The sequence below is a fragment of the Ptychodera flava genome, chromosome 16 (assembly GCF_041260155.1).
Source record: "Ptychodera flava strain L36383 chromosome 16, AS_Pfla_20210202, whole genome shotgun sequence".
Lineage (NCBI taxonomy): Eukaryota > Metazoa > Hemichordata > Enteropneusta > Ptychoderidae > Ptychodera > Ptychodera flava.
In genome coordinates, this window is record NC_091943.1 from 32,968,570 (window position 1) to 32,981,095 (window position 12,526).

Below are 12,526 nucleotides of genomic sequence, written 5' to 3' on the forward strand. Positions count from 1 at the left end.
AAAGTTTGAATAAAATTGGTTGAGATATGCCTGAATTATGGCTCTGTACATGAAAAATCGTAACAAAATGGCCGCACGGCAGCCATATTGGATCGTATCACATGAAAAATTGACGTGCATATCTATGACATTGGTCAATGTCCTTGTACCAGCTTTGAATAAAATCAGTTGAAACATGTCTGAGTTATGGCTCTGTACATGAAAAAATCATAATAAAATAGCCGCCTGGCAGCCATATTGGATCGTATCAAAAAACAAATTGACGTGCATCTGTATGACATATGAAGTAATCCTTGTACCAAGTTTGAATGAAATCGCTCCAGGCATCTCTGAGATATCTGCGTGAACGGACGGACGCACGCACGGACGGACGCACGCACGCACGCACACACGCACGGACATGACCAAACCTATAAGTCCCCCGGACGGTGTGACTAATAAATTCTCAGGAAAACGGATTGACAAAAATAATATCAAAAGATAACGATCTTCACTCATCCCTTTTTCTTGCAAGAGATTATTGCACTCTGGTTGGCAAGTGGCAAATTTTAAAAAACAAACACTGAGAAGCTCCTCATAAGATCTTCACATGTTTGCATTCATATATGCAATGATGATTGTGAATATCTCTGTCTGGGTGACAGCATGTTTGTTCTAAAATGCTATACAAAGGTATCGTGAGGACTGAATGAACGTGTTTCTACAGCGACCGTATTACGGGAACATTGGCTTCAGGATTTGAAATGGAACAAATCTCCAACTAAGGATGCATTAGGGAAAATTTCAAAAAACATGATGACTATCAGTTGTAAACATTCAATTTTGTTGACAAGACGCCAACTTTCTGCAGTAAGTACCGCTACAGGGCACTAGACATGCACACAGCCCTAAGGAAAAGAATAGAGACATCTGTCAGCTGACTCAGATCTATTCTTGATGCTGGCATTTAAACAGTTACCCTGAGCAAATCATTCAAATGGGAGATGTTTTTTGCTTTTTCTCATGGGCCCTAACATTAAACTCTCCTGATCTAATGACTTGCTTGTAACTGAAGATACAATGGTCCAGTAGGGGCTTTGATATTGTGAGTTTTAAGGATATAATTCACAGAACTGTCCCAGAAATGTATGTTAATGAAATTTAACAGACATCTTGTTTGAGACAAAAATTCAAAAACATCTCACCAATATTTCTATGGTTTCAGATGATGAGATATTCTTTCTGGAAACAAAAATATTTTGGAGACAGCATTGAATGTTTTTAGTTTTCTACCGAATTATGGATTTCATTTATTTATAAAACAAACATATTCATCTTTTCCACTGTATCCCTGAGGCTGTAAACTACATCATTTTTCACATCCAATTTCAATATGTAGGACAGGCTTCACCAAAAGTATTAATATTGACCATTCATATAAAGTAATATGAATGGTATTAATATGGCACGCACAGCTATTCTCTCAAAGCTTCTACAAACCAGTACTAGACGTTTCTCACTTCAATGAATACATTAACATTTAATTCTGTCCTGGGGTCAAAAACAAGCATTATAGGGTGTGACTGTATTCCCTCAGAGGGACTGCTAAGTCGCAATTTAATGATGATACTCATACTCTCAAAAGGCAGTCCCTGACCACCATTTCTGTTTTGATTGGAGTGCAACAATAAAACAATAAACAGATGGGAGAACTGCCACATGTTTTAATTTGAGTGCCTCATAGGTCAACCATCATTGAAGAAGAATGTTCAACAATATTATTTATTCAGTTCATACAAAAAATAATACTGCAAGCAGTAAGAAAAAATGTTATGACTTGAACTGCCACAGCAAAGCCTAAGACCTTGCAATCATGCGGATTGCGGAAAATGTAATTTCAGGAGCTGGTGTGGCTAAAGTCAAGCAGAGATCAGCAGAATTCAGAACTATTATCTCTGGGTCTGTCATTTGTACATTCCACACATTCACTGTTGGACTGGGGTACATCTTTGCTACTTTCAACAGGGTTGGCAGGTCAATATAAAGGAAAATGAGGTGACAAAGTTAAAATACTACATCTGTTTTGTTTTTTTCATGATTCTACAACAAGTGCTGACTAAAAATAAAATCCAAGTCAGTGTCACTGTACACCGTACATGTAAAGGTTACCATATTGCTGCACTGTGTATCAACTACAGTTTCTTGGACTCCTTCAGCACAATGAATACTCTGGGTTTCCTATAATACCTTAGGAATATACTAAGAAGCTGTCACTGACATGCGGATCAATATATTGGAAAAAAGTCATTGACAATGACATAGTCCCCACTTGTAATGGGAGTATTAGTCTTGATGGGGCAGGAAATGAGGTCATTAAGAAGTATCACTGGAGTGTATATGTTCAGATCTATGGACACATAGGTCTATGTCATTGTTCCCAATTTGAAACAAGAGGCATGTCTAAGTTATGGTTCTAAATCGGGAAAAAAGATCACACCTCTAGCTGTATTGGCCAGCCAAGAAATACATATGTGCATAATAAATGAGGTACAAGATGTGACATCTTAAGGTCTATTATCCTATCAAAATTGAAGCGTAAAGAACTTGTGATTACTGAGTTATGCATATATATGCATATTCAAGGTCAAAGGTCATCAAGGTCACGTGACATTTTGAAAAAAAACATTGTATTGCTAATTAATCCATATATTCAGACATCTAGCTCTATTGGCTTGCCCACAATTATATATGGGCATAATTAACGAGGTAAAGCATGTGTTGTCATAAGGTCTCCCATCCTACTAAATATAAAGGACATAGCACTTGTGGTTACTTATTTATTGACATAATCGTGTATTTTAGGTAAAAGGTTATCGAGGTCACATGACATTTTGTCAAAAAATTTCTATCCTATAGTCTATCCCTATATACAAAAATCAAACATTTACCTCTATTGGCTTGCGCAAAATTAGATATGCACATAATTAATGAGGTACAATAAGTGGCGTCATAAGGTGTCCCATCATACCAAATATGAAGGGTGTAGCACTTGTGGTTACTGAGTTTTGGACAAATATGTATATTTGAGGTCAAAGGTCACCGAGGTCACATGACATTTTGTCAAAAAAATTGTGTTGCTAAGTTATCCATATATACCAAAAATCAGACCTCTAGCTCTATTGGCTTGCTCAGAATTAGATATGCACATAATTAATGAGGTACAATATGTGGCGTCATAGGGTGTCCCATCATACCATATATGAAAGGTTTAGCACTTGTGGTTACTGAGTTATGGACAAATATGTATATTTGAGGTCAAAGGTCACCAAGGTCACGTGACATTTTGTCAAAGTGTCTGAGATATCTGCGTGAACGGATGGACTCACATGGATGGACTCACGGACTGACATGACCCAATCTATGAGCCCCCTGGACTTTATCTGTGGGGACTAAAAACTGTGTCACTGCATCCTTTTTGCAATATGAATACGATGAGAAACTAAATTTTTATTTTTCTTGGCCTTATACATGGGAGTCTATGGACTGCCTTATACATGGAAGTCTATGGACTGCCTTATACATGGGAGTCTATGGACTTCCTTATACATGGAGTCTATGGACTGCCTTATACATGGGAGTCTATGGACTGCCTTATACATGGGAGTCTATGGACTTCCTTATACATGGGAGTCTATGGACTGCCTTATACATGGGAGTCTATGGAGGTGAAAACTAAAAAGTCCTCTAACACGGCCAAATTTGATCGCATTGTAAAGAAAAAATCGACGTGCATCTGTATGAAGTAGGGTACTATCCTTGTACCAAGTTTGAACGAAATCGCTCCAGGCGTCTCTGAGATATCTGGGTGAACGGACGGACGCACGGACGCACCGACGGACGCACGGACATGACCAAACTATAAGTCCCCCCGGACGGTGTCCGTGGGGACTAAAAACTTAAAAGGGGAGGTGTCATCGGAACTTTGCTCAAGGGTTACCAAGGATCCCAATGACCGATGTAAACATTGTATCTAGCATAAGTTGGCGATTGATGAAAGTTAAAACATGTTTGTTAAGAAATTATTATCGTAAAATTTAACTTCTGCAGCTATGTTGACGTGATTCATCTAGGTATCATGCATAAAATACATTGTTTGCAAACAAGAAAGTCGCGCATGTGCAGTTTTGACGACATCCTCCTGTTCAGTCACTGGTGTACTATTCCTACCTTGAGGTTTTGGCTCTGATGGCTTCCGCATACGAATTGATGTGAGAATGAAAAACAGCACCAGTGGAATGACCAACTCAAATGTAACAACCACCTACATGAAAAACAAAAAACAAAACATTACTTTTTAACTTAAATTGAAATATCATTATTATATGACATATGTATCATGATTTACAATATACATTTAAACATATATCAAAATAGTAGTAATGTGACCAATAAGACAGAAGTGCTACAATAAAATATGATGACATCATGAAATAAAATGCATCTGCCATTCAAATTCTGTTGAAGATTGTCTAGTAGGGGTGACTCCAGAGTATTTTTCATATTTTGCACTTAATACCAGAGCTCCTGAGAATGAACTAAAATGTATAAGAATGGCAACATCCACTTTGAACAAGTCTGATTTGTTCACTGTAATTATCTGTCCTCCTGTTATACTCCATGATTAACATTTTACCATAAAAACATTTTTTTTTCATTTTCACATTGGTATGAACATTCCACATTTCTCTTGAATTCAAACAGTATCACATCATGATAATACATGTATTCTAGGTAAGTGAATGAGTGAATTTCATCATACCAGTACCTTTGTGAATAATCAATAACCCTGCAAATTTATTAACTTTCCCTTCCATACACTCATGGCATTTTATTATCAGTCCATAGTAGCATTTCTTCACCAAAGTTTTCAATATTCAAATTTTTTGTACAAGTTTTTGTTCAAACAAAGAATGTTTGAATAGCTGCCAAGTAACTGACTGAATTTTAAAAGCACTCTTCTGTCAATGCAGACCATCTGAATTAGTCAAATGTAGGGTAAAATCAGACTGAGGGTTGTGCAGTAAGTTATGTTGTCAATGTAGGAGTATGAAGTAGATTGTCAGAAATTTGTCCACAATAAAGCAGCAGTCTAAAAATCAACTCAACCTTGTCAACATCAGAATACCAATATTTTCTGCTAATGCAAGAGTACTAGTAATATGTTGGAGAGCATGTTCTACCACTGACATAAACAGCATGGAAAATGACTTTTACAGCATCTCATAAATATGGTGCAATTTGAAATACACAATGCTAATTCCCCATTCGTACATCTCAATACCACAATTCTTGTCATTTCCATTATTATATAAGTCCCTTCTTAAATGTAACACACACTCAAGAGACCAGATCGAGTATTTTAGCAATGTGCATATCGAGTATTTTAGCAATGTGCATCCTTAATTTTAGAAATGCTCATTTCCTGTAATTTAAAAATTCTGCACATTTACTTTCAGTTTTACAATAATTGAAATTTAAATAGCAAATCAATGTCTTTTTCAAAACAGATGGGATTGGTTGACATCACAATTTTTCTACCACATTGTTACCATATTAGGATATGTCAACAAAGGGATTATTAACAATCAGGTAATGATTCCATGGGAATGGTAAAAGTATTTTTTGTGGTAATTAGATTAATCAATGAAATCACAGTACAGTGAATGTAAATTACAGAGTAACATATTGTGATAAGAATTAAACTGTCATTGAATAAGACAGACTGACCCTTCATTACATCACTGCTAAAAGAAAACCATATGATGTATATGCTGGTAATAACCAAACTGAGAAACGTCAGACTAAACGATGTTACAATATCAAATACCTTGGTAAATTAGATTTCAATAAACACTATATTTGAAATCATAACTTCAAGCTGATTCTTAAAAATAAAATACTTGACAATAAAAGCGCATGTAGAGTGCATTAGAGCATTTCTGTCTGAGTGTCCTTACATGCCAACAAAACAGACCCTCAGTGCAACAGGTGGTGGCTTTTCATAACAAACAACCCTGAACTGTGTGACTCATCCACAAGAAAAGTTTTCATACACGATAATAACATGTGACACACTGGCTAAATTTTGGGCTTCCAGATTTTTAATTTGATGTTTCTGTTTGGTATGTCACGACAGACCACACTCCAAATAATTCCAAAAAGTTGTGAAGGTAATATTGATTGCAAGCTATATGTTTTCAACAGTGTCATGACTGACTGTAACATACACACGGGGCAAACTTTGACATATTTTAGTAAACTAAAGTTCATTTACCATAAAATACAACACCGACCCACTGAAATATTCTCTGGAAAGATCCCTGATCACAACATCATGATCAACCTCATTTCATTACTGGCATTGGATTTCACCTTCTATCATTGAATGCAGATGCATCCCCACCATAAGGAACTACAGACACTGATTCGGATATAACAAAAGTAGTTATCACCAATATAATTGGAAATGACATACACTGAGGAAGTGTTGACAACTTGTACTTTTTAGGGGATCAGAACTATGAGAGGTTCTTGTCAAATGAGTTGAACACTATGTATTTTGACACTAGTTTGTTAGAACAAAAAAAATAACACTTGTTTTACAAACAGAACTCAAATACCAGAAAAGACATCAAAAGTTACAGTTAAAAAGCTCAATTAGTTGCTATCTTCTCGATATAATCTTTGAACGTTAACGTTCATAGAATATATCTATTTAAAATGGTGAAACTATCACGATCGCTAAGTATGGAGTCATTTCACACAATGCATGATTTTCATCGATTCTTTGTGGTTTCAACATGACAATATATTGATTTTGTAGTCAAGTAAATTTTTACAACATTTATTTCATGTCCACACATGTTGAAGGATAGACCCTCGAGAATTTCTCGAGGGTCTATGGTTGAAGCTGGCTTCTTCAACTTTGTGTCAAGACATTTCACCGACAAATCCATGACAAAGCAATAACAAAGAAACACTTTTTCATGAAAAGAAATTAAATGAAAATTATAAAAGCATAAACAAGAGAATTTGTAACCGATAAATGCAGATTAACGCTGTAACGTTGTTGAGTATTTTATAAAACTACCGCATGCAGGTCAAGGTATGAGACACTTCATACATTAATGATTATCCAATGTTTACCCCAGTTATTCTGAATGCTGGTTTGGAAGATATGAAATATTATCATACAATCACATTAAAATTCTTTACCGACATTAACAGCAATTTTGTCAAGACAGACACATCTCTGTCCTGAAATACAGGAACTGTTGTTTCAGAGACTGAAAAGTACATTCATGATATGAAAAATATAAGCTGTATGGAGCCAGGAGACAGAGTGTTTGTGTTATCTTCACGTCAAAAGTAATCCACATTCTAGATGGCTTTTGAAGCACCATGGTAACTCAGCCCGGTTATTCTGTCTCTTATCAGGATTCCCTTGACTGCATAAACCTGTGCAAGCGTTTGGGTTGTAATAATTATTACACAATGTTGATCCATTGCAAATCTGAAGCACTACAGCATGCAACAAACAAAATTCTTATAAAACATCAATACCATTAAATTCAAAATTTCCAGTGTAATGATTGATTGATTAATTGTTAAAAGCTGCATAATTTTATTCAAACTACTTAGCAATAATTGATATTTGATGTCCCTAAGGGCAATTGTTAAATATTTCAAATTTTGTCTACTAAACTGACAAATATTTTCCATGATTAATACTCTGTTACTGAACTCTTATATATAGATTAATCCATCAATATAAACTCAATGTAAACTCTTGCCCATCCAAGGATTATGTATTTTGCGAATAGTGTATGACCAAAATCATGTTAATACTTGATCTTGAATATCATCAAATATTGACCAGGCAATGAATATGAAAGACTGGCTACAAAATATTTATATAAACGTTAACAAACAATCAATGCATGGTTTCATCAAGGGTACACATTCACATTTTTTTAATATTACCGGTATGTTGATAAGTATTTCTTGATACGATGTATTTTGTACTGTTGACTAACACAAGCTTCATTATCACGTATCTGAATTGTTCTGACCATGTTGTACATGCAAATAAGTTTGATCAAGTCATTTTTAGTTTGCAAAAGAAATGGACTGTTGATGAAAATTATGAGTTCTAAATTGTCATAGGCATGAGCAAATATTTTGTGGCTGACTGCTTTTTGTGATTCATTTACAGGAATTATGTGGTACGAACAAAAACATGAGAATCAGAAAAAAAAATATAATGCCTGGATATTTTCCTGGGTGAATGAGTCATACAAATACAATGCAGCAATGCCTCTTTTTTTGAGCTCATGAGATCAACCTATACTTCAATAAAAAAAAAAAGGAACGCGTTCAGCAGTAATTCTGACAAGCAGAAAGATGACTGCAATAAGTTGATTTTTAAGTACTTAACGGAGCACATGTTTTTTACAGATACCGTAATATACATGTTAATGTCCTGCCTTGTGTAAGACAGGATGAATTTACTTAATTTTTTCAAGCATGGCTAATCAATCAATGCACATGAGAAGGAGAAACACAGGACTTTTCTTTTTTCAGAGGCCTCATGTCAAAAGATGGTTGACTTTGCCCTTTATTGTGTAAAAAAATGTCAGAGGGAAGGGGCTGTCCTGTTTCAAGCTACACAACTTTGTTGTTGATAAGCATTGCCTCCCTCCAGATATTGGCAATGAATGTCATGCAAATGTGAAGCAAATTCATCATTTGATGTATGTTTACAGTTCAGTTTTGCAGCTTTCCAATCACTGCAAGGCTTTGCCAAATAAACTTTGGTTATGTCCCTCCGTTTATATGAAGTTGCTTGTGCCTTGACCGTCACCAGTTTCAACTTTAAAATGTTGTAACTTGTATGTTTACAAGGGATGTTGTGGTATGTTGTGCAGCAGATCCTTTGTATGGGTCCCATACATGCAGCCGCAGACGGCAAAGGGCCTAGACAGAATTAACAGGAGGGAGAAGGTCAAATGCCCTTTCACAAATGCTTGCACATACTGTAAACCCCCTATTAATTGTGTCTAGGCCCTAGTCTGTTCAATGAATTGCCCAGTATTAAAACAGGTCCACAATGACCATTGATAACAATGCGCTTTGACCAAACAATGCTGTTAAAAGGGTTGATACCTGTGGCACACATGCATGTTTACTGGTGAAGAGTGACCTTAGGATATGTTAATGGAATACAACAAGCCTATCACCAACACTTGATGGTACGTTGCCTCATGCTTTACAAATTCTAAATGACTGTTTGAGATATTCTTAGATACAGCATAACATTATGAATGGATCACTGTGTAACACAAATTGAAAATTTCACTTCAAATGGCAACAAACTTTATTTTATACAAAAAGAACTGTAATCTATAACAACATGTTCTGTTCAATATCTTCAGATTTGGCAATACATATAAAATAGAATAAATGTTAACACTTTGGATTTCAAATTATTCAATGCCTTTATTATATAAGATTACCGATTGGATTAACAATTAAACTATAATCTGAACACATTTGTTAATTAAACACAGTATCAATTTTTGGAATGCTTTGATCACTTGACCTCTCTCAACATGTGATACATTTGAACTACAGTCTTATTCCAACAAATGACTTGCTGTTGTAATATTGACTGTGAATGCTTTTAATAAACTTCTTTCCTCCACCATTTTCACACATTAGTATTTTAGCAGCTCAGTGTAAAATGCCCCTAACATAAGCACTCAGCTTAATGTGCTAAATGTGTGTCTTTATGACAGTCTTCTATGCAAACTGTATATTTGCATACCCTGACGCTGAGAGCAACATCTCACTTTACAGAATTTGATATCAGACAAAAATCTTGAAAGATGTTTTCTTTTGAGCTTTTTCAATAGCTTCACTTTGGGAGAAAACAACTGAGTCATAGACAGGCATCTTGTCTGTTTTTGGACACTGATTTCCTTTCCCCTGTGAAAGCCAGACTCCAACATTTTCATCAAAAGAGTGCATCTTAATTTCAATAAGGTCAAAACTGGCCATCACGCTGACTTCGGGCAGTGACCAAAAACAGCCTACCTGTTGGTAAAGTATTTATTTTTCATAAACAGAACTATTTTGGCATGCTAGGCCCGAAAGTAGAGCACTTCATCACAGGATGTCACATAATCAGAAAAAGAAATTCGCAATTTTAAAATGAGCATAAACATTGGATAATATATTGGATTAGTTGTTAAATATTACAGTTTGAATTCTTTATAACCTCTAAAATGTAATTAATTAATGCTAGATTGTGCCAAATACAATATTAATAATGATAATACAATCCAAAACATTATCTGGCTTGTATATAAACAAACAAAAATGTGTGTGTATGACATAATTCATATTCTTTTCCCCTGCTAAATGTCCAAAAAATTGTCATTGGAGTAAAATGGTAGAATTCATTAACATTTCATAATTTCTAAATATGATGGTGAATGTCTGTATATGTAATGTTTGAAAAATCTTGTAGTGTTGATGAAAGCAGAATGTTCAGAGGTGCAAGACTAAAGCAGAATGTCCAGAGGTGCAAGACTAAGGGGCCGTCGATAATAAAAGCTGACGCACAACAAACGTAATTCTTTCGTTTAGGGGGGGGAGGGGGTAAAAGCTCATTTCATTTTGTGTGCGTCAAAATCGCATAAGGATTTTCTATTGTTTTTGAAGTGCGACTTTGCTGTGAGAACGCGATGCTACCTTCGCCTTCATCGAGAACAGAATGACCACAAAATACGGAGACAGAAAAGACAATGGAAAGACATGAATGTGAAACAGACACTTGTATGCTTTTTTAACGTGAAACATGTACGTGAAACATTTTCCTACGTGTGAAATACATTAGAATGTGCTGTCTTAAAAAGTGAAACGCGTTAAAGTGGAGGTTTATTAATTAATGTGCTCTTCCGGTAGTTAATCCGGTAGATCATGCGTGTGGGTTTGTCAGAAACGGCATCATAATATGAAATTGATTTCACATAAGAACTTTTTGTTTTGAGGGGGGAGAGAGGGGGTTTCAAGTAAAACGAAGGAATTACGTTTCTTGTGCGTCAGCTTTTATTATCGACGTGAACAGAGACTTAAGTTCACTGAAGTGTTGACAAAAACACACAGCCATGTGTGCCACTATGTTCGGATTGTTGAAGGGAAAGAAATCGAGCCAAGGTCACTCGACAGTGACCCTGCTTGATTATATTTGATCAAAAGGAGTTATCGGTTACCATGGTAACTGTCTGAAAAACCCTCTCTCACCTTTCAATGTATGTATACACACTTTAAACGTCTTAAAATTCTTTGGTGATTGCTATCTGACGGGAAGGCCTTCCATGAAGGTAACAATCGATTTCCAGTAGTTTTTATTGGTCACATGCGACCTGCATTCGGCGTATACAACAATTATAATTATATTCCGATGAAGGACACGTACACTCGTACAGGAGGTCAGGCAAGGACTGATTACACGATATGGGACTTCATGACCGACCGGCCTGATAATTTACATGTAACATTAAAAAATAATCCATAAAGAAATTTTCATCAAAATAACCACCAGTCGTGCAGTGCTTGTCAACAAAACACTGTGACGCAAAAAGAGTCGGCGGCTGTACAGTCGTCATCAATGCTGGCAACAGTTTGCATATCTCGTGATGTACATTTATTTTTCAGATGATTTGCACCAGATACTGATTATCAAAACAGAAAACAAAAGTACCGTCACTTACGGGCATTCTCTTCTTCAACGTGAAGTTCTTCCATAGCAAAAGTCTCAACTGATGCAAAAAGCCCATTTTCGAATTCTTTTGTCTCACTCACTTCCAGCGTAAGTAGCAGACGGCACACTCCGAGTAATGTGGAAACCGAAAACGCGCGAGTGAAAGAACGACCAGACTACAGGCCGGAGCTCAAACTATGCTGGCTAGGCGAAAAAGCGGAAAATTTCGTTCGGTCTCGAAGGAACAAAGCTAAACTTTTGATTCCTTCAGACTCATACAAGATCTGTATTCACATTCTCTCGATTTTGGAAGAGGTCTGTGCCATTTCTTTGCGCTCCATGTGTCCGTGAAGTCTTTCTCCCAGTGTCGGCAATCTTTGCAATCAGCTGAACGCGATGCCAGTGCAGCGGAAGTAAATAAATTGATCACATGACTTCGTAACTATCTGTGATTGGTTGATATGCGCACGGTGGGCGGACATTAAAAATAACAGGCTTTCGGCCAGGCCTGGCTTTCGGCTAGCTGTTGGTTGCAGTACAGCTCGGTTGCGGTACGTAAAGTTAACACTTTGGCTTGCCATTTGACATGAATTCAAAATCAATGCTATTTTTCGAATAACTTTATCGCAAATATTGTCATCAAGCTCACTCACTATACAAAGCAAACATGACTATGGAAAATATTCTTAAACAATAATACACGCTAATAATTTATTGCAT

The 12,526-nt window shown here is 36.1% G+C and overlaps 1 protein-coding gene across 1 annotated transcript in view; it reads right to left on the reverse strand.

Annotated features, from left to right (window-relative positions):
* Positions 1-12,204, reverse strand: part of LOC139114638 (ATP-binding cassette sub-family A member 2-like) — an 88,292-nt gene extending 76,088 nt beyond the window's left edge. Inside the window, exons 1-2 of the mRNA XM_070676475.1 lie at positions 11,817-12,204; positions 4,207-4,300 (exon numbers count right to left, since the gene is read on the reverse strand). Of these exons, the coding sequence (XP_070532576.1) occupies positions 4,207-4,300; positions 11,817-11,882 (160 nt within the window). The 5' untranslated portion in view covers positions 11,883-12,204. The remainder of the gene's footprint in view (positions 1-4,206; positions 4,301-11,816) is intronic.
* Positions 12,205-12,526: the final 322 nt, after the last annotated feature.